The sequence below is a fragment of the Varroa destructor genome, unplaced genomic scaffold, assembly GCF_002443255.2.
Source record: "Varroa destructor unplaced genomic scaffold, Vdes_3.0 BEIS01000003.1, whole genome shotgun sequence".
NCBI lineage: Eukaryota > Metazoa > Arthropoda > Arachnida > Mesostigmata > Varroidae > Varroa > Varroa destructor.
The window spans coordinates 32,263,776-32,286,632 of NW_019211456.1; the positions used below are offsets into that span (position 1 = coordinate 32,263,776).

The 22,857-nt window shown below is 40.8% G+C and overlaps 1 protein-coding gene across 5 annotated transcripts; it reads right to left on the minus strand.

Annotated features, from left to right (window-relative positions):
• Positions 1 to 611: 611 nt before the first annotated feature.
• LOC111247663 (uncharacterized) lies at positions 612 to 16,633 on the minus strand. 5 transcript variants are annotated; one of them, XM_086982348.1, is made up of 13 exons: positions 15,352 to 16,633; positions 13,891 to 14,996; positions 12,173 to 13,652; positions 8,208 to 8,421; positions 6,445 to 6,744; positions 6,242 to 6,333; positions 5,128 to 5,524; positions 4,598 to 4,803; positions 3,871 to 4,432; positions 3,143 to 3,614; positions 2,672 to 2,875; positions 2,122 to 2,381; positions 612 to 949 (listed from the first exon to the last, which is right to left on the minus strand). In XM_086982348.1, the coding sequence occupies exons 3-13, from the start codon at positions 12,322 to 12,324 to the stop codon at positions 863 to 865; spliced, it is 2,946 nt and encodes a 981-aa protein (XP_086838474.1). In that variant the 5' UTR covers positions 12,325 to 13,652; positions 13,891 to 14,996; positions 15,352 to 16,633; the 3' UTR covers positions 612 to 862. The 5 variants fall into 5 exon arrangements, with proteins under 5 accessions (XP_086838474.1, XP_086838473.1, XP_022654613.1 ...); XM_086982347.1 differs by lacking the exon at positions 13,891 to 14,996; XM_022798878.2 differs by lacking the exons at positions 12,173 to 13,652; positions 13,891 to 14,996 and having other exon boundaries at positions 15,352 to 16,627.
• Between the last annotated feature and the right edge of the window lie 6,224 nt (positions 16,634 to 22,857).

Sequence of the window (22,857 nt, forward strand, 5' to 3'; positions counted from 1 at the left end):
TATATATATAGAACAATGAAATTGAAAAGACATGATGAAAAAAATTAAACCACGGGAGCTGTTTGGTTGGGCTCATTGCCCACTAATGCCCAGATAAAGTCTGACTGACATATCTATGCGGCGAGTAAGATAGATTCCAGAGCTCCAAAAAAATCTGAAGCCGTATGAAAATAACGATGAGGATAAAATAGCTGGACTTACTGTGTAAAGCGCATCGGTGAATGGCAAACATAAAATTGTTGTACTTATGTGTCCATTAAAAATAAATTTAATTTGAGTTTTCAAATGCTAATCCTAATATTGTTGCATTCATAGGCTCATTTTACTAGTGCCTTCAGTAGTCTAAATAAGACAGGTATTATCAAAAAAGATTAAGAACAATACCAGACAGTATTTCGTTTTTCGAGAAACCGACTTTTGACACGACCCAATGGGTATTATTATAGTTTTCGGACAAAGAAAATTGTACCCTTTATAAAGGGTAACCACATATCTAGCACTCTATTCTCATCTCTATAAATATATGTGTGTGTGTAGGTGTAGAGACAATGTCTACACATGTTTCCTTCACACATTAAGATGATCTATCGTCGAATTCTACCACTATCTCATCAAAGATACACTAAAACATCCTGCGTTTTATTTTTCATATGGAGACCTGCTATGCGAAGGAAAATGCCGGTTGTTTAGTTCAGACGCTGATTGAAACACTGGCTCGATTTACTTTAAAGTCAGGTCCTCCATAAGCGTCTCACAGAGTTTTCTAGTAGTTTTATAGAAAATATTTCCGTATCACCGACATGTACTTCGTGGAAGTTATCGCTCCAGCGCCTCTCGATTTATACCCATACTCGCTGAGGCCTCACTGCTTCCCCGTAACAGTCTGATGAAAGATTTGAACAGCATGATCAAATACCACACCGCGCTCTTCAGGAACAGATTCCTTCACCTGTACATCGTACAGTCACACCGTTGACGTGTCGAATCGAAGTCATCAACATTCACAGTAGCGCGAGTGCCAGAATTGATTCAAGAACGAAGAAGGAATGAAAAAAAATTATATTAGTGATCTCAGCTCAGCTGGACGATAGATAATAATAAATGACACAAATCGGTAGTCATGTTGTTAGTCCACTGAGCCAAACGGGTGCAAAAAGGCAGTGGGCAAACATTGGTTGACGTTTTAAAAATTAGCGCTAGCAGGGGAATATTGTAGTTGGTTTATCGTGTTTTGGTTAGGTAAATACGGTTAGTAAACGCGACGCAGCGTTTACCAATCCGTTCACGGCGTTCACAATACGAAGGCTTTTCATGGACAATCTTTTCCGTATCACCAAGGAATCATATTGATTTCGTAAGTTTTTAGCAATTAGTTACTAGTTATTATGTACTTCAAATAAATGTACACACACGCATAGACATATTAACGATATAACTGAGATTGCTTAATATAAGTCACGATTATAAAATGGAATGAGAGTATTTCAGGCACAATTGATCTGAATTTGAGAAGCATTTCGAATCTATCACAGAGAGTAGTCTCTTCATATAAATGGATAGTTATGTGCAAATGCTACAGAACATTCGAAGTGACCGAGTGACTACTTAAATGAATGTTTCAACTTTTACGTCCGGTGTCATACATTGCCTCAAACGGCTGGCTTTCAACAGTGTTGCTGGAAATGGAACTGTGTAACAATTTCCCACACTTCAATAAGTTGGTAACAATTGAAGTGATTTGTAGCTTCATGGCTGGCATATTTCCTACCTCAATTGATTTACTTTACTTCGAGAACCCGTATGACCTTCACGTATCCCTTAGGTAAAGTAATTAACTGTCCTCGATGTGAATCTAATATTTATAATAAAATGTGATCATTAAAAACATTTACCGCACAACACCATCGATGTACCAACAACTGGCACACGTTCAAAAGACTCCGCAAATTTACAACTTTTGTTATAGTTATTATTGCACCGTTGCTCTTAGGGCTATATTCTGGGCTTTTTTACCACTAGAATATGTTCTACTTCAGTCTTACAATATATTGCTAATCGAAATTACTGATGTTACTTTGTCCTATACAAAGGCAAGGCGCCACTTCTGTAGTATGCACATACCGCAGCTAGTCGTTTTCTAAGCATCAGGTCCCTGCGTGCACTGAACGCCCGAGCGTATGGCCCTCCAGCGCGCTCGAGGGCGTCGCGCAACTGAGCGGCTTCCCGACTCAACGCGACGTGAAGGCCGGCCACGGTGCTCTGCATAGCTGCACCCGGAGGCAAAGCTCGTTCTACTTGTTCCGCCAGCGCTCTACCACAAAGATCGTACGATAAACCGATGCGTAATAAAACGGCATGAGCACGCCAGTGTGAACGAGCTCCTAGAAACAAGAGAGTATGCAAACAAATATAAAGGGGTTTCACATAGAGGAACAGTGGTTAACTCGGATAGACTGAAGGCATTTGTATATACAGGAAATATAACCGCAACTTAACTTGACTCTGATGCCTTCCTCCATTGTGCAAGTTGCTTTAGCGGCAAAATAAAACCTTGACTCTAGCTTCTAAACTTCTGCCTCCATACAAAACAATTAAATATGCATATTAATTCAAGTACGGTAGAAAATTTGCAGACGTAGAATCTCAAAAAGAAGCAAATTCAATCAAGTACCAGTGGATCGAAATGCCGTTTCGTTGTGTTCCTGACCAGGACCGCTCTGATCCGTAGGGTCACCCTGACTTGTGTGGCCTGCATGTGGAGTCTTCTTAACCAACGACTCCCAGTCAATCTCAAGAGCATCGTAAATTGGCGCTGGTTGGAACTGCTTCCTACGCTGTTCCGCACCCCCGCCACCACTCTCCTCGGACGACTCGGCTATCGATGAGATCAACAAAAATTTAAAATAATTAAATCCAGTTTTATCAATACGAATTTTCTAACTTCGGTAACTTTGTTTTATTAGGATTTGAATGAATTAGACGCTTGAGTTTTCGGCCATATAGAAATAAGCGCTGGATGTAGTTATCCTTGTCAATGACAACAATTAAACATGATAAATATATTGGAACATTTCTTTTAGCTTATTTTCATAGCATGCTTATAGTGGAAATGAGTCGTAAGCGCAGAGCAGCATCGGCTTACCCATTGGCTCATTATCCTCCTCGATCAAAGCCTCCAGATCGTCATCTGAAATTGCTTCGGCTTCCTCTAGAAGTCCGCCTCGTTTTCTGCCGATTCCGAGCGTTGACGCCTCATCACCGGTCGTCATCTCTTCGAACGTTTCGTCGCCGCCGTCGTCTGAGATGCGTTTGTCACTTGTATCAGCTTTGTTATCTTTTGCAGTGCTTTCGCTATCTCCTACCAGTAGTTCATTTTCAATATCGCTAGTGTCCTCGAGGCCTTCGTCCTTTGAATGGCCATCGGAAAATTGAGACTTCTTTTCTTCTCGATCCATCTCTTTAACCAGGAGGCCATCCTCCTCAGAACTCCAGTCGGAAAATTGCTCCTTTTCTGCTTCGTCACCGCTATCGATATCATTCTTCTCAATCTCGTCGCATAACGCTGGTGATTTTGTTTTGCTATCGTGCTCTTCCGTTGTGCTAGCAGTATCCGCCTATCAAGAACACATACATACGAAAACGTATACAATTATATATACTCTTGTATACTTATTATAGTTTCGGTTAGTTATGTGTCAATGCAGCAAATAGTCTCTATGTCTTTAGCTATACAGATCTTTAAAATGTATCTTTAGAGTAGAAATTCCACTTTCTTCGTTATCGTGTGAGCGTGTCGTCAGTTTTGAAAACTTCCTACTTGCTATAAATGATAACTGCCCGCAAACAACTGTACCACGTGCAATAGCATACTTTTTCAGCGTGTCCTTTTTCTGCATTGCTAGCCTCAGCAACATTTTTACTTCCACCGGAACTCGCCTCAGTAACGCCAGCTTCGTTTTCCTTTGATCCTGCACTGGCTTCCTCTGAGGGTTGGTCATCACCATCATCCTCGCCCATGTGAGCTTCTTCGACGAGCACGCTTGAAATGCTTTCATCATTTGATGAATCTTCACCTTCGCGCTCTGCCGTACCTTCTGTACTTGCTCGTTTTCGGCGGGCAGCGGGCACAGCAGTCTCGTCATCGTCTTCTCCTCCATCTGAATCTCCTTTAATGTTATCACGTCCTCCACTGAAGGACGTTCTATTCTCATGAGTCTCATCTCGATGATGATCGGGGCTAACTGATCGGAAGGGGCCTCGGCCAGGGGCACCGTCGCCTCCTATGAAATGTCCGCCTGATGGCCCATGATGCCCTCCATGATGGGGGTGCGTCCTTCGGCCAAAATGAGCCCCGGGTGGACCCATGCCATGTCTACCGAGGGGCCCCCGACCTGAGGCAGCATGTACAGGCATCCCAACAGGGGAAGGAGATCTGCAATGGCACATTATCAAAAAAATATTATTGAAAATACATCGAAATAGCTTATAGAGCGAAAAGCTTATAGGCATATATGTTTTTTATTTTAACTATACACGTGTCATTCAGGGGAAACCAGAGCAATATGTCTTAGCGCTGCAGACATCTGTGCCGTCTCACCGAAATCCAGCAGATGGTGGTCCTGTGACGTACAGTCCTGCTGTTTGTCCCTGTCTGCCCCTGCCTCGAAATTCATGGTCTGGGTGTTGCTGTCCCCTTGTGCTCCTGTAGTTAGTCATCGAGCCTCCATGACCCCCGTACGGGGGTGAAAGTGATCGACCACCACGCCCACTGTGAACCCCATTCATTCCTCCGGGTGGTGACACCTAAAAGACGTTGTGACGAAAAAGCGGATAAATGAGGCATTATGAAAATAGCGCATTTCTTTTCGCCGAAAAAATTATAATGAAGCCAACAATAATGATTAGAGAGATGAACGTTACAACCTAATTTTTGTAAATTTGCGAAGTCCCCTTTTCACCTGTGTTAGGCGTCGTGTTTGAGACATCAGCAATAGCAAGCGTAGCAGATTCATTGAATGCAAACTTAATTTCGTTTCGGTTGTCTTCGCAACAACCATCTTCGTTGTCATTAAGTTTACAAACTTATCTTTGATGTTTGGTCTTTTTTGTTTGGCATATTAACCCCACCTGTCTCCTGTGCATCCTGTGCGGAGCTATATCGGGTGGCACAGCACTGTTTCCCCCTATGGAAATAGAGGGTCCTCCATATGAACTCCTCCTGCGTCGTCTTCGTCTCCGTTCGCGCGTATCGTCGCGGGCCTCCCTTTCGCTTTCACTGCCCGATCCGCTGCCACTCGACGAAGAGGAGCCCGATGAAGACGAAGACGATGAAGAGGAATTTCCCCTTCGGTGAGCATCAGGCCCAACGCCGATTGTAGCCGTCCCAGCGATATTATCTCTGTTCTGCAAGAGGTCCAGCTGCCTCTGCAGCTGAAGGCGCTTCCTCTCAAGATCATCGCCGTCTACTGTTTGGCCTTCTTCAAGCTCCGAGCCATCGTCAGATACCATGCCTTCTTCGGGCGACCTACACAGTGTCAAAATAAAGCAAGAATGTGCTGAAGTTTGTTTATACACATATATATATATCAATTCTCTAATTACTGTAAGAAGTTTGGTAACTAAGTTTTATCGCGGCGATAATAGACACAGGAGACAGCTGAGTGTAACTAGGTAGTTAACGCCTGTCCCGGCGATAGCTTAGTATTCGCCTGCTAGTTTTAGGGACAAGTTGTGGTCTAGGTTCGGATCCGGGCATAGACAGACTTCGTTTCATGCTTGGAGCCAGGCGCCTTATGGAATGCTTGACGGCGATACCAGACGTAAAACTCGAAATTTAAAGAGAGATGCCCAACGGCTATATGGCTTTAAGTTTTTCTAACACAAGTAAGACGAGTAAGTATGGCGGCTAACCACGATGACACAAAAATCCACCTTGCTCTAAATAACACAAAAGCTCGATAGGTCCTTGTTTGTTGGTTGGAACGTTTGAGTCCGTCAAGGTATGTTCAGTGGCACCAATGTATCGACATCAACTGCGAGGAGACTTACCGTATTGTAGACGTCAGAAGATGCAAGCGCAATTACATCGCAGATTTGTGTCAGATTAGTAACATGAAAGCAGTAATCAGTGACAATAGAGATATAACAATATAAATTTATTAACAGCGATTATTTCCGGCTATGAACGCGTGTTCTTTCGGGGAGCAGATTTTGCCTAATCGAAACTGCTAAGTACACTAACCTGAGTCGTTTCTTGGACTTGAGAACCTTGAGCTCATTATCGTCGGTTGTTGGGCTACGATGGCGACTTTTCTTGTGGCGTCGGTGCTTTCTCTGAAAACAGAACAGCGTAGCACGCAATACCATTAGATAGCTTCTTAAGTATATTAACGTAGTGACAATCTAACCTATCTGGGTGCAAAGTCTAACAAAAAAGTAACATACCCGTACGTGTCCGGGCTCGCTTATATCGGCCTCCGGGGGTGGCGAGAGTTCCGGTCCAGCGTGCGGTCTTTTATGCTTGCGCGAATGGCCATGATGCTGCTGATAGCCGTGACCACCTGGAGGGTGACGTTCTCTCCGTTCACCTCGAGCTGTTACCAACGGATCGCGGGAATCCCTCAGGTCCCTTTGCTCGCGTTCATCGATGCCCCCCTTCCCCGGATGTAAATATCGACACTTCAATCCAAACTGACACCGTCCGTGCATAAAATTGCGACATACTTCGGGTGATTGAACCACGCGCTGCGACCAGCCAAACACGAAAACAAACAAAAAGAAACAAAAAAAAAGTAATCCCTGTTAGGTAATTTATATTTCTCGGGACTAATTAAGGATTACATTGTCTTATATTGAATGCATTTGAACCTCATATGCAAACGGTGAAATCTTTCTGCTACTTTAAGCCGATGTTGACTACGCTGCCACACGTTTTTCACTTTTTGTTGTTGTTATTGATTTCAAGCAATAGGCGATTTTAGGTTTGTGTACGAAAAGTTAAAAGCCTAAACAAATGTTTTTTTAACATACGATAAGGAGTAGGTCTTCTATGTGATAATATTTTATAATAAACGGATTGCATATATTTAAAGTGTAAGACTGTTTTTTTGCCTGAAACATTAAGGCGATCGTTTTTGTGAAATGATTATGATTATAGTTGTATACGTCTAAGATAAGCATACGATTCACATAGAGTAAGCGACACGGAAGTAACGTTCGCTATTTACCATTTGCACTACTTTTAAAAGTTTGCACCCTTGCAGACCTTTTTTTGAGCATTTTTGTTTAAAAATCCATTTTGGAAACAAACGGCAAATCAACGTTTACATGATTATAGTTCGTTATTCGTTAACAAATATTAACTTGTTTACTATGGATTTTTATTCATAACGTGAAATGTTTTCATAGATTACAGGGTATGTGTTCTCAAATACATCTGTATTCATTGATTGAGGTCTTTTTTATTCGGCTGCATTGATCGCTTTAGAAATTCGATTCTGTTTGCGCACAATGTGTATACTTTAGCAACAAATATAAATAATCAAAGAATGATCTTATCCACTATAAAGGTTAAAATGTGGTAGCACATCAATTAAAATATATGAACGATTTGCACTCTGTTTGACAAAACAGCTTATTACACATGAGTAGATACAAATACTGTATTGTGAATAGCATTTTTAACAGCAGCCGAATTTGATTGTGGGCAAAAAACGATAAATCTTTAAAAACATCTAGTTAGCCTTTTGTCTTTGTCAAGTTCCACTAAGCATGTTGCTGTGACACTTGGGAGCATTGTTTTGAATTAGCAGAGATCTCATACAAAATTTTCGAAAAACAAAAATACCATTTCGCATCGCACAGGATCGAGCCAAATAATATCATTATATAATTAACAACTTGTTTTTAATTAAATATTGAACTATTGTTGAATATATTATATAATAAGGACGTTATGCATTTTGAGAGCAAATAAGCTTGTTTCTGTGTGGCTTTCTATAATTTTAAGAAACTTGCGAAGTATTACTGTAGCATTCTGCAATACCTGTAATATGATGCTCATACATAATATAATGCGCGCCAACTAAGATAGTACTATTTATTAATGCAATTTACCGAGTTCTTCTGCAACCTTTTTTCTTACCTGTACGATATAAAATTTAAAATAATGAATTAAAACACTGTGCGTTATTTGAAGAAGACCTTACCTCTGGATAGCTGCCCCCTCCTCCACCAAGTCTGTCGAATACACTTGGCCTTCGAGATGTCATTTTTCCAACTTGTTGATCTTCTGAAGCTCGCTTTTGTATCACAATTCCAATAACACTTTTGTGGCACGGGATGTTCTTTGTTCTTCTTCCTGCTTCGTCGTCCGAACTGCCGGGAGTCTCAATTTCAACAGAGTCGTCACCTTCGACTAGGCTATAGGCGATAGTTCACATTAGCGCCGGCCGTATTCTATATGCCATCATAGTAATAATTACTACTACGACGTCATAGCTCGAAATGATGAACAATAGGTTAGTTATCTAATACACTGCTACGCGCACATGGGTAACGCTTCGACACGTCGTTCACGTGCAAATAATCAGCATCAACATAAAGTATTTCATTCGGCTGCCGGCATTGGTGATAAGCTCGACACAAGAATCATTACAGCATACGAATTCACTGTCGTCTGACTAAAAGTAACGGTAGTATGGGCTACCGAGGCGGAGGCGGTTTCGGCACACGTCTTCTTCTCGTTGTCGTTGTTGTTGTGCGAAGGCAGCTTTCGAAGGAAGCGGAGCAGCAGAGCCTGAACTAAACAGATAGGCAGCACCATGTTGTTTACAAATCGCGACGGGTGCCACCATCTTGGTTTCCATAAAATTCAAATCAAGAAACGGCGCGAAAACGCTCACCGCTCAATGGCCACTAGCCTGACTGTGTGTCTTTCTAGCAGAGGGCAAGGTAAACCTGAGCGTGGGTCGTAAACCCGATCGTATTGACGTGGTGTAATGTGAGGACGTTTGCTATTGTGGTACCCTCTACATATATTTTGAGCAGTAGTCGACTAGCGCAGGAAATGCAATACTATACGAGCGGTTCTCGAACAACAACTCCATAAACGTGCGTCACGTTAACAACACGCGAGCTATTTGGCACTATGCGCACACGTGTTGCAGACCACGCCAATGCTGGCGGTGAACATAAGAAGAAGTGTCATCTGGTGAGGCTACAATAATTCGCAGTATAAAGAGAACGAGACAAGATTTGCGGCTGCGTGGGAAGAGCTAAGATATGCGACGCGGAACCCTCGGAGAACCTTAGGGGAGAAGAAATCCAATTCCAAAAATCTATTCTTGAATATGTATCGTACTTTGTCTTAGGCAGCCAACAATCTTCTCCTTCACCTCTCATTGTCGTCGGTGTAAAAGTTGTTTAAATGGCAAAACAGCAACTAGTTCTGTCACTCTTTGCTAAGCTAAGGTATACAACGGACATACATATAAGGTAAAAAAAGATCAATAATACGTCAGCATGGACGAGCGCAGCGTACATCATCCCATCTGGTTTACCGGCGAAGTATCAGTACCTTCAATATATCTATATACGTGCCGTGCGTATATATATATATTGAAGGTTAGCTGTTTGGTGGAATTATGGATTTCTATTTTATCTTCCATTTTTATAAAATGCAAATGGCGAAAGATTTTTCACACTTTAATATGGCTACCTCTGCACGTCATTGTAGTTCGCAAGGGGCAATCGATACAGATCAGGGACAATCAACGTTCAAAAAGATTCTATTTTATGCCAGGCCTTAAGGTCTACAGAAATCTTATAAAAATTCCTGAAACTTCGAGCACATTCTTGATTAAGCAATGAATGATATTTCATAGATGAACTTATCTGCCCGCGTTGATTAATCAGAAAATCAGAAAAAAATTGGAAAGTGCACAACTAATTTGACTTGACCCACCTCGTAGAACAGCAGGCTTCTTGTGGATTACAGTTGACCAGGCTTCTAATTGGGCAACTAATCATAAATAGTATTTTAAATAAACATATATATAGTGAAAATTTTGGTTATCCAGCTATCGAAGTATTCAATTAAGCCGCCGAAAATTGAAAACATCTATTTACTTCATGCTTTAAAGAAAATGTTTTTTCTAGGAACGCGTCGCTTGTAAGTCGAATATTTGTCTACTTTAACGTACCCCATCAAACCTTCTGGACTTCAGTTCTTAATAGACTATTTGTAAAGAAGCGCCTAACTTAACAGAGGACATACATTTTCTAGAAATTTTCGAATTCCAACAAATCACTTAAATATTCTTTTCATTTATGTTTATTCTTTGCGCATCTACAGTTTAACTCTGTTCTTTCTTATAGTTCGAGCTTACTTGAACTTACTTAGTGGATATTTGCTTATTAAAAGTGTATAGATTTGGTGTGTATAATAAGCTACGCCTAATACTTAGCGCGCAATTATTTATTCAGACTTTCAAAAATATATATGGTGAAGAAGAAATAGCCAATAGTAAAAATGTTGGCAGTCGCAATAATTCGCGTCAGGAAGGAGATATCTTAGGCAATTTCGATTGTTAAAACATTCTCTTCTTCACAGCCTGTGGCAAAACTTTTCCAGAAACATATTCTCCAAACATTTACTTTTTGTTTCGATCACTTTCTTTTTATGTAAGTCTTTTCCCTGGCGAAGCTAGGCAAAAAGTCGCCGGTTAAATGCAGATCAAGTACTCGTCAGACCGAGGTGTTGAGATTCGCAACAAACCGATTCTGTAAGTGCTTTTCTTTTCTTTATCTTTACTTTAGGCACTAATCTGCGCTACGGCTTACTCCAGTAAACCGCTTAATGCAACTAACTCGAGTAGACGAGTTGTTAAATAGATCATAGTCTTAAGAATCAAGAAAATTAGCGTTTGTTCGAAATTAGGTAAGTAAGCGCCATGTCTTGAAGCTATCAGGTATCTAAATTCTAGAATGATCGTCGAGGTAAGGATCTGCCTTTACCTAGAGTAATGGTGCATTTCAACACCGGCAGCTTGCTTCCTCGGAATGATCCTATTAAATACCAGGAGCAAATGGATCGATGGTCCGCCACTAACATTATTTGATTATAGCTTGTCTCGTATGCAACGGTGTTTGGGATTTTGCGCTTTTCCTAGGCGTTTTTATTAAGAAATTTTTATATAATATTTTATTACAGTTTTAGGAACAATTAAATAGTCAGCAACCGCTGTAATGAAACATCAATTTTGCTTCTTGAAACATTACACTTGAAACTTTATGCATGTAATTGGGAGAAGACATTGAAGAAATTGAGTAATCGTCGCCGACTTTTCTAAAGCCTCGAGTTATCCCTCCACGACTCTTCTAGACTTCTTGAGTATTGAAAGTTCCTTGATGAACTTTTTTTCCAGAAGTTATAACATTTTGTTAATATGCACAGAATCGAAAGAGTAAAAGTTGCATGAAAGAAATATGTTACTGTGGTGATGTTTAAAACAAAAAGACCTCCAAACGAACGATCGGCAAATTTTGACAGTCTACACAATGACTTCCCTGTAACCGCTTTTTCAACAATTAATAGGTTTTCTTTCACATAAAAGATGTAGCTGATTTCTGTAAAACTTAAAGACGTGTCTTGTGTTTCGCCTATTGCTAGAATGCCCAGTGTATTATCTACTTACGTCTGTCTGTCTCTCTCTCCCATTCCAGGGCATAAAAAAGGTTTGCAGTACATAAGCTTCTGTTGTTTTTTTCCAATTTTTTAAAAAGCGACCACCTATTGCACTCGTTTTATTATCATGATTGCAAAAGTAAGCATAGCTATCAATCGAGCGAGTAGTAGTAGTGCGCCTTTTATTTTTGTTTTTTAAAAGCCTTGCTGTCCTTTTATTGTTGTTCTTTTTCTTTTAATGATATAATCGTTGGTTAAATGAGTCATTTCTGTCGCGATCATTGGCACTGACCCAGTTTTCGTTTGAAGAAATTTCGCATTTGGTGAGATAGGGCGTTCTGATGCTCAGGTATAGTAGGCATACTAGATCACTAGTAGGTTATCAAGAAGTGGTGAAGTTAACAGACACTGACACATATTTAGTGGGCAGAAAGATAACGGGTTAAGTAATTATGAAAGTAAATAATATTCCTCTATTGATCACACCTTCTCTCATTTTGCATCGGTGTTTTATCCTCTCGAGGGCTGGACGACTTCTCGGGCCTCCGAGCACTCTTCATCTGAAGTTCTGCTGAGATCTGCGGCACAGAAGTTGAACCCGCCAACACAGTCGTTGTGATCATTCGAGCGGATTTCATCCATTGAGCTCGTTTGACGATTTCCTTCGTGTTTCCGTGGATCACGACTGAAGCATAAGCAGACTTCTGGAGGAAAGCGTTTTTCGTATAGCTTTTCGGTATCAGACGCCAAATCAGCCGAAGTAAGAAGTGTGCATATAGATACTAGGGTAGCCGTCAAGCAAGCAAGCATACTGCTGTGTTAGTCCAGTGGCGCTCAGCTCACTGGATTTAGTTGATTCCGGTAATTTAATTGCTGGCGTAATGGAGTTATTATAGCCTTCGCAACTGTTTCGGACGTAGTGTCGTTGGTGCACCTTCTGAGGCACTGCTAATAATTCTGTTGTCGACAATGTTGCACTTTGCTTTGTCCTGTGAGCGTCTCGACCTTTAGATTCAGCAAGCTTGAAATAGGTACACTTATGTAGCCCGAATCTTGTTCCGACTAAGAGGTTTCTGCGACCCACTGTCGAGGCCTAATTCACGCTATGTAATAAATCAGAGGCTTCGTTTTTAAAATTATGATCACCAGTTAAAGTAGAGCACTATAATGGTGTCTTCTTTGCAAGTGGTGTATCTTTCGGTATCAGATGACTACCATCCCTTCGGATCAAGGTAGCCCGACACGTCCGTCCGATTGAATCGGCATCTGCATTACCTTGTTCCCTCACCGTGAACACGGTTGCAAAATACGTTGAAGCCTCGTCATGGGTTCGTTCGGTTATCTCATTCAACTGACCTATGATGGTCTCCTTAGTTTGCTGGCTGCAGAGAGTCGATCTATGCTGGTTACACGCGTTGCCATTTGAAAACTGGTTTAAGCGAGTTTTTTTTCCACTTGTGCTCATAGCTGCGGATTTTTGACATTTATCTAAAGGATATCGTACTGGGGTCAGGACACGCTGAGGTTCGTACAGTTTTGCTGGACAGCCGCAACCGTCATAATGTGTCCTTTGCTGCTTTACTTCAGGAGATTGTTTCTGGGAACGTGTGTTCGTAGAGTGTATCTGTTGCCTTATCATCAGTTCAAAGCTGACAATCTTTTCTCTGTCTTTTAATGGTGTCCGTTGGCGTGTTGTGAGCGATGTATGTTTGTGAATGGGGTCCCGGCCAGCAACAATATGACTGTCGGCTTCGTGGTGATTGCGTCTGGTGAGAGACTGATGGGCGAGTTTGCCACTGGCTCCATGCTGTGGTTGACGGTACGTTATGTTAGGTCTTCCTTCAGGAGTGCGTTCTTTTATCTGCGACAAAGTTGGTCTCTTCGAAGATGTAGATAGTTTCTCGCTGCAGTGAACAAGGTTGTCTTTCTACTGGGGCTCTGGTGGACATGGAGATGGATCGAAAAGCTGAAGAATAGAAAGCAGCAGGAAGTTAAAACGATTCGTCACGTAGCATTAAATGTATTTTGTCTTTTGGAAGAAAAACAGTCATAGTCAGAATACTGCTTGGTGGTGCTGTCGTCGAAATAAATAAAAGTGATAGATACGAATTTAAAGAAAAGCACTTCTGTACGTATGTATGAAAAACGCTTTACACCCTTATCTAAATTGCATACAAATCCATTCGAATCTGATCTCAAAATACCGCGAATTTGGCTCGTCTTGATTGGCTCGCAGAAGACGCATCGTTTGAATCCTCGTTGCAGAAGTCAATGCTGCTTGAGGTAGATAGTCACTGCGACTATCTGCGATGTTATTTTTGTGAAAACTTCTGCTACTGGGGCTGATACAAAGTTTATTGAAATTTCTGTTATCATTGCTGGCGATACAGATGTTGTTGACACTATTTTTGATTTCACCGTTCTGAACTTCTACACTTATTATTTTCGTTTGTTTCCTTTTTGTGTTGGCGATGATTGTATTTCGACAAGAATGTTGCATCGATTGAGCTGGAACGTATTTTGTAATAGTTGCTGCTACTCCGGCTGTTGTTGTTGTTATTGCTATTGTTGTTGCATCTGTTGTTTTGTTGTCGATTTCTTCGATACCGGTCACCGTTGATGCGGTTGTGATAATAATAGCCAATTCGAGGTGATTATCGATCACAGAGATCGCTGCTTCGATAATCATCCATGCAGTAGTTGTTATTATTTCTGCGTAAACAGGCGTCGTAACCACTTACGCCATAATTTAAATAAAATTCCCAATAATTGGCAGATCTTGGGCGCTCGCCATCGCCTTCTTGCACGTCATGGGACAACAATACATATTTTGATGGGCCACATGTATTTTCGGCAAAATGAATTTCAGAAGTCAAATTTGCATCGCTGTCATTCTTATGATTGTTGCTGCGCCTTTGACGATAATGGACTTCGTGCCTCCGGCGCTAGGGGGTACCATTCTTCGAGGTTTCCTGATCTCGGCACTTTTGCATCCGATGTGCATGGCAGTACTTTTCGTTTGCCCTACTTCGATCAGTAGTGCTTTGAAAAGGATCGTTCACCTGTACTTAATGTGATCTTTAGGTTTTTTCCATTCCGTAGTGTCGGCTCTACTGCTTGTTGGTTTGTCCTTTGGCAAGACATTGTTAGCACGCTCCTCCGGTAGAGGACTTCGCGGCCAATCCTGATGTCGCTCCCAAAGAGGGCTTTCGGATCGACAAACGGCGGCCGTGATGATGTTGGCCGCTGGAGGTTCGAGTGGAATCTCAATGGGTTCAGTGACGAGTCCTCAGTTGATGGTTGGTTTAGACTAAAAACAACGAACACGTACCCACATAATAGGTGTATACCAGGCGTCAAACGTTGTTGCTTTTCTCGGCTTCAATACATCAAATAGAGCGTAGAGGTAAGCTAAAAATGAGTAGCTGGACATGTGTCTTCTTTCATGTGTTTTCCCCTACTAATGTGTTGCGGCCAGGCATTCTGGCATCTATAAAAAAATAGAAGAATTCAGTATGTATTGTACGTACGATATCGCATTTCGTTTGTTTTTCGAAGTACATAAGCGTACAACAGAAAAGAAAAAGGTACGTAGAAATAGATAAGCCGGAAGTACAAGTTGGTTTTTCGCACGCAACTTTAGTTCTGACTAAGCTATTACTTACTTTTTCAGCAGCTCCTGGTATCCTAACGAGATTCCACATCTTCAAGATAGCACAGGTCAAGTTCTCTAGCTACTAATAGTTATGATGAAATAACAACGTAGATTACTAGATCACGATTTTTCCCTACGCCTAGATGTAGAACACCACTCCTTCGTGCCCTCGTACGGCTGTGCTCAAATACCCAAAAGGTAAAGAGGAAAATTCTGTTGGTATTGTGGCACACACCACATTATAAGGAACATCAACAACAAGAGTTAGGCCGACGTCAAACAACCGCAACTACGAATTTATAAGATTTCGAGCACTTCACCTCGTCTCCCCCTCCGAGGTGCAACAGTCGACTGCCTCAGGCGGCCGTGACGGCCGCCTTATCGGAAGTGCGCATTTTTTTTAAGTTTTTTTTATGTTGTTGCTGTCGTTGCGATGTACGTTTTCACTGCTTTCTCACTGGTTTTTCCTGTCCGAAACTGCAAACAGACGATTAGCACATCTTAGATAAAAAAGCAGCTTTTTCACAGCTTGTACAGCTACGCCAGTAAATCTTGCTCGTATCATTTGCGCAGTGCAAATAGATGAGCGTTATGATACTAAATTATGCTACTGGCGTCGCGATTACGACGTGGCTTAAACAGAACGAGTGCTTCAGAAAGCACTGACGTATCTTTGCTCAATTGTCGGTGGGGCAAAACAGCTATGTTAGCCGCTGATTGTGCGGCGGCAGCGGCAACGACCGTAGCCACACGCACGCGATGGGTGGCGTGGCGTTGCCAAAGAGAGCGACAAGCAGTTATCCGTTGAATTGACGGATAACTCTGTTGTGTGGTCCGCCTTACGGGGTTATAAGCAGAGCAATGATCTCTTGGACAGACGATGCTTGGGCAGGCCGTGAGCGGCGGGCAAGGAAACAGGCAACGGGGCGACCGTACCTCCGTTTGTGCGCTCGCACGTTCTTTTACTTACTCGTTTCCTCGCTGATCTGAGCGGACGAGAAGCAAACCAAGCCGCTGCTCTCGCTGGGAGGGACACCTGTTGCACGGAAGTCTCCATGGAGATCTCTCAAGAACTAGCTGAAGCGTTAACGTGGGTATAATTGGCATCGCTGTTGTTGTAGTCTTCGCCATCATGATTCTAGTTTCTACAGCTGCCGGTGTTAATCGATGTGTTGCCGTGCGTCGATCGTTTCGAGGCTCTCTCGATTCGTCGTCCACCACTTACATTCGGCATCTTCACGGACGGTGCTCGCGCTCAAACCCATCACATATGCGTTATTTTGCTTGGCCGTGGTCGACATTAGTAACCCCACTTGCGCCGTCAGCTTCTGTCTGCGCTACGTCCGCTCTTGATACTATTAACCGCCTTTGATCTTTTTTGTTAGCTTGGAGACTGGGTCGTCCCACTTCACTGTGTCCAGAACAGCTGATGTTTCTAACATTGACAGTAACGAGGACTCGAGACCAAGATACAAGGAATCGCGACGTAACTTTGCTCAGATTAGCTCACAGGATGTGGGTCATCAGTGAGTGACACATTATATGCTTCTCGCTTCGTGATGGGTGGGCCACTCAAGTAACTTAATGGGGTTACAGCCGATATAAGTACCCCGGTTTGAGAGCTGCTTCGATAAGCCGATAGCATGCAAAAAAATAATATTTAAGGAACACAGAGGGCATTGAAAATATGAAGTTATAGGACAATTTTAATAATATTTATTAGCCCTTACAGAGTCGGTACCCATTTAATTTAATTTTTTGTGCCGTGATAACCTTCCTTTATTTAGTGGGCAATGTTCACTTTATCTAGAGGACGTTTGTGGCTGCAATTTCAAATTTTTTTTTCGTAGCGAATGATATATATTTTCACTAAAGCCATGTTAAATATTGATAATCGAATTATAGTTCATTGGGCTTTTTCTCTTTCAATATCCGTTTCTTTCAGCCTGTCTATAACATACACAAAGTCATAATCTTGATACGAAAAATACGTAGACGTGTCTTATTATGTCATTGATAAAAGTCATAATTTGTTCTGTAGTGAATGGTTTATAGTTGAACATCTTTGCTACCTTACTGGCAGGCCTCGGAGCAAGCTCCTAATTAAAAAAAGAATCCTTGATTTGCTGCACGCACGATATATTTAGAAGATTTAATGATTTAGGTCAGTCCTTTTTATATTACTTCCATACAATGTATTTTTCTCGCGCCAGAGAAAAAACGTCGGAAGAAATTGCTAAACAATAGAAAACATTCAGTTTTGGTCCAGTCAGGAAGTAATTGATAGACATGTAAAACCGTCCTTGTCAAATTGCACTAACCATAATATTAGGTCGTACTTAAAAAAAAGCAGATTTGTATAAATACGTTTGCAGTTTCCGATTAAATCTGTTAGATCTTTTGCTACCCGAGAGAGATGCATTACGTTAGCCCAAATGATTTGAGTCTGTTCGGTTAATATCGCTATCTTGGTTCGAGTGCAATCAGCCATTATTTAATAGTTTGCTTATTGACTTACCGAATGCTAGGGTGTGACTTTTCCTACCTTTACCTACTCACATATTTTAACGTATGCGAGGCGCATCGAAAGGCCCATATAGAACGTGGACGCAATACCTTACCTGCTTGTTAAATTACTCCCTTATTATATTCATATTTTCATGGCTTGTTTTGTTCATCAGAATATAACGTTTTTTTTTCCTTATCTGAAGTTCATTTACTTTGAAATTAAAAATAGTTAACAAAGTGCTTAACGTGATGACTGACTGACGTCATCTATGATGTAGGACATTATGAATTATTTTTCTAGCATTGTTGTTTCTGAAGCCAGCTTGCAATATAGCATCAGATTAGTGAATCGTTAAGGGCTCCACTTTTTCGCGCTTCGTTTGTCACCTTTTGCTCAGTGCTTTCGACGGCCAAGCGTCTACTTTGAAAAAATTAAGGATCCCTGCCTTCGGTGATGCTAGCGACACGAACGGTCCATGATTTTTGTGAACAAAGGGTATTTATTTTTATCATTTCTACTAAAATCTGTTAACCTATTAACTCTTCTAGAGAACTACGAGCATCCATACGTCGCACAACGTATCTATAATAGATGGGTACAACATGGCTCAACAAACATGTTTTCTGTGAAAATCTAAACGACAACGACTATTGAACCCTTGATATTAATAGAAGCAAAGAGTTTATAAAATATTTTCAGGTTCCCTTCATTTCGATTTGCATGTACTCCGAGGCCGTCGGGCCCTCAGACTGCATGAAAGCGAAATCATCTGTACAGCTTTGCCAAGGGAGTGGGTTTGTCTGATGAAGAACTCTAAATGAATATTGGTCTGCGTAAACTTTCATTTTCATGTGATAATGCGTCAGTATCGCTTGCTATGTAGCCAAGGCACTGGCACAAGTTGATTGAAGTAATTCCGCTAAGTTTTAATTCCGAAAAGCGGACTTTGTCACCGTAAAAATCCAAAGAACATAATACTTCCTGAGATTTAATGGACCTCGATATTCGCACAGCTAAGCTATGTTCCTCTCTAAAAACTTCTTGGGCATATACCGAATTGAGCTAGCATGCGGTCGACGTAGGAGGCCTGTTAGGAAATCCTAACATGATGCGCTTGCATTTATAAAGACGTCCACATTTAGGACATGACCCTCAAGTGCTTTTCCAAGAACGAAATATTTAGATCTTTAATCTGTGCTGATGAAACGAGCGCCAATCTTTCCATATCTAGATACCTACTTAGTTCGTTTAGCGTCGTACAATATCATATGAGGCAATTAATAATGCTAAGAGTATGGCGAGCGCCACTACCAACCACTCTCTGCTGGGTAGATAGCTGAAGCTAAATTGTTATTTTGCTTCGATATTATAGGCGATATTAGAGTCGTCGCTGACTCCGTTTACAGGATGATATTTAAATCAAGTATCCCTCTGTAAAAGAATTTAACTCCCGATCACAAGATTTCGTAATAATAATTATCATAATTAGTTATAGTGCAATAATTATAAAGATTATGAAGCTATGCTAAAGACAGCATCGATTGTCGTATATCTGAGAACATTTTGTTAAGAATAAGACGAAACTTCCTGCTCCCTGCTAGACGTTACGTTCGCGAGAAGTCAGATCTCTTTTGCTTTTTTTTTTTTCGATTTTAATTGCAAAGATCAAATCGTTAAGTCATACATGATTCCACTGTCTAGAAGCAAATCACGCCTACAAGTTTGAGGTGTGGGTTCATGGCGTAACGAGTAAAGTCAAAGGGTCTCAGATTCGAATCTTAGCGGGCTCGTCTTTGATTTCTGCTACTTTGGTGTAGCATTTATTTCTGTGCATTATTTTTGTATCGGCCATGGCACATCTGTGTGGAACAACGTAACCAGGTGCACTTCTAGGGTGAAGTAGGGGTCCGTGGTGTATAAGGTAATGCGCGTCGCCACGGTGGAGGATATTTAAGGTTCGAAGTTTAATGGATTCAATTTTCGTCTAATTTCGTTGACTACAGATTTACAATAACAAAGGAACGATTGACTAAGAGAAGTTTCGAATCGTTTCATAAACTGATGATTTTCTAAATAACGATGCACCGTTTACGTAATTAGAAGCGCAACAGGAACCGGGCTTGAAAAAAATGACAAATTATTTGGTGTTATATAAATTGCTTATGGCAATACCAGACAGCTCCACTGGCGTATTATAATAATACATTTTATATCTGACGAAATATAATAAGAAAAGTGTTTCAGCTTTGTGCACAAAAACCTTCTGTTTCCTTCACCATATATGCCAAATAAGGGGACCTTTCGTGGGAATAAATAACCAGTAAAAAAAACCACTGTGCTCTGTTGGGTCACGTCTGTCATAGTACTAGTACAATAAGATATATATTTCGTTAAATTTGCCAGAATTGGTTTTGGAAGGTATTTGAGGGGATATAAAAAAATATTGTCGTATGATTTTTTGCAATGCATTATTGACTAGATCTGTATAGAATATATCTGTTGAGACAAAGACTTTTGGTAACGCAGTTAATTTTTTGGGTATAATAAGAAAAATATTTTACTTGATGGACAACATAACTTGCACCTCAGTATTCAGTGTACTGTAAGTAGGCAAATGACAAATGAGTGAAGCTCTCTTTTTTGTTTCTCTTGAAGTTCGTCGCGGAGAGGAATGTGTTCCGCACATTGTAACCGTGTTGTATGTGCTTCGAATGTCTACGACCCAAAGACACCTTTTTATTAATAGGTGTCACGCTCTGCCACCTACTAAAACTCCAAAGAATTTGTGTTTGATAAACAAAGCAGAAACTGAGCACGGGGATAACTAGAACTGGTTAAAGTTCAGATCTCTGATGCTTGACCAGTTCTGAAATCAGAGGACCAAAAAAAGGAAAAGCAATGATGAGAGGAAGCCAGGAGACTCTCCCTATTAGTTAGGACTGTAAGAAGGTAGTTCGATTAGATAGCAACCTAAAGAAGGAAAACATGATCTAGTACTTACTAATCTAATCTCTGCTTTTTTTGATAATAGATTACATTGGCTATCTACGATGGGAACAGTCCCCGTTTGAAACTACAGAAAATTTGCTAAACTTTATCGCAGATAAAAATCCAGAGCAAGGACCTCAACAATCTCAGGATGAAATAAGCTCATAGTGCCTGCAAACGAATATGATTGTAAAGTTCCTCGAGGCCTTTTGAAACTTTAATCTGTGAAATATTATTCTAACGCAGACTAGACCGTTCACCTAACCATTGATCTTAAAGGGCTCATAACTGAAAAGACGATAAAGAATTTGCTTAAAATATTAAGTTGGTTGAAAATCAATATCCGTTGTTTACCTAATAAATAAGTACAGCGCCTCATCGGAGTTTTGGCAAAAATAGCTTCTCTGTAATATGTAGATACATATATATATATGCCATCATTTGCCACAACCGCTTCCCATCTCTCGACAGTTCGTTGCATCAGAAATGTTCAGGTTTTCTGTTAAAGAACTCATCCGGACGAAACAGTACACAGGAGCAAGGTCTCCGTAATATGGTGAGCGTAAAAGAACTTCCTACCAAAACCCGCGTTAGCAACTTTTCCGAAAAGGGTGGAAAAGGGTGAAAAATTTATCGAAATCTTTGTTTTGGATTACATTGTTTGTTTAATGTGGTCGGGTTGTATACAGACCTTATCGACCGTTTTGTTTTCCCAAAAGGCCGCTGGTACACTGGGCCCGTCTGACCCATCAAGCATCGAACATGGTCTCTTTCGGATGAAAATCTAGTTTAATTTTAACCTAGATGTATCTCCAAGAATTACGTAATCCCTTCTCTTCTTCAGGTTGACATAAAGCCAGTCCATCTCGTTACCCGTGCAAAAATTTCTCACCTTTGCTGCTGGTCCCTCGCTGCCAGGCAAAACGCTGAAAGCTAATACAGCTTAATCCTTACAGTACACACCACAAACATGTTTCGGTAGTTTTTTGATCCCAGCAAAAAACGAAAGAGAATAGATGTAAAAATCACATCTGTTTTTATCGGGAAATTCCATCTTTGGAGCTTGACCTCGATCGAAAATTTTATTCAGTTCACAAAATTATTACAGGCATATGAAGGAAAGAGGAAGAGCCCTTTTGAATTGCAGATAAAAATAAAGACACAGTGAATAAAGATAAAAAAAAAAAAGAGAGAAAACATTTAAACCCCCTTTGTTGAGCAAACTAATATAGAATATGTTTTTGTACTCGTCGTTCCTCAGTTATTACAGGCGATAGGTATCTGGAAGTTTCGTTTTAATTTACCTGCGCTACTATAGTAAAATTATAAAAGAATCTTTCTTTAAACAAATCACAGAATGCATTATAAATCATAGAATGAATATTCGTGAGGCTTCGTTGATTACTCGTCATATCATTTAAGTACATAATAAAGACACTGTGATAGTTAATAACTGAAGATCTTTTCGTGTATACGAACAACAAACCTAGCTCTATGTCAAGTCACTGCCAGCGCTCTGATACCTTAAGAGCAACTGGTCCTCAAGATTTGGAGCCGGTAAGTTTTACTCTGTTAAATTCTATCTGATTTCTTTATTGGGACCTAATTACAGCTTAATCCTGGCGGCAAACAAATATTGTTACTAGTATATGATTTCTTTGCAGCAAGGGTAATAAGTAAAACGCACATAGCTACACAATTTCGGTGCGTATCTGATAAGACTTGGCGACTGAGAAAGTTCTTTGACAGCGATGACCAGAGAAATGACAGAGAATTCGTGAATTTTTCGAGGTGACCCTGGCCATCATATTCATTACTTGTTCGCGGCAAGTAAATGTGGTTCGAGCTGACAGAACGTTCAGCTTTTGGCTTTGAAAGCGCAAACTGAGTAAGTAATCCATTGCCTAGGTACCTCGAGCCCATAAATAAGTACGCTCGTAAGCTATACTTGTACTGGCTCGACAAGTGGACCATGTAGTTTGTTGTCAATATTCTACTGGTTAAATAACCTATAGGATT

What these genes read in the sequence shown, in the direction of transcription:
- LOC111247663 (XM_086982347.1), bottom strand. Translation starts at nt 12,324, where the DNA reads ATGAAATCCGCTCGAATGATCACAACGACTGTGTTGGCGGGTTCAACT. An exon ending in AAGTCCAAGAAACGACTCAG is followed by an intron (nt 5,525 to 6,241) that starts GTTAGTGTACTT and finishes GACACTGTGTAG; the next exon opens with GTCGCCCGAAGAAGGCATGG. An exon ending in AAAAAGGACACGCTGAAAAA is followed by an intron (nt 3,615 to 3,870) that starts GTATGCTATTGC and finishes TGTTCTTGATAG; the next exon opens with GCGGATACTGCTAGCACAAC.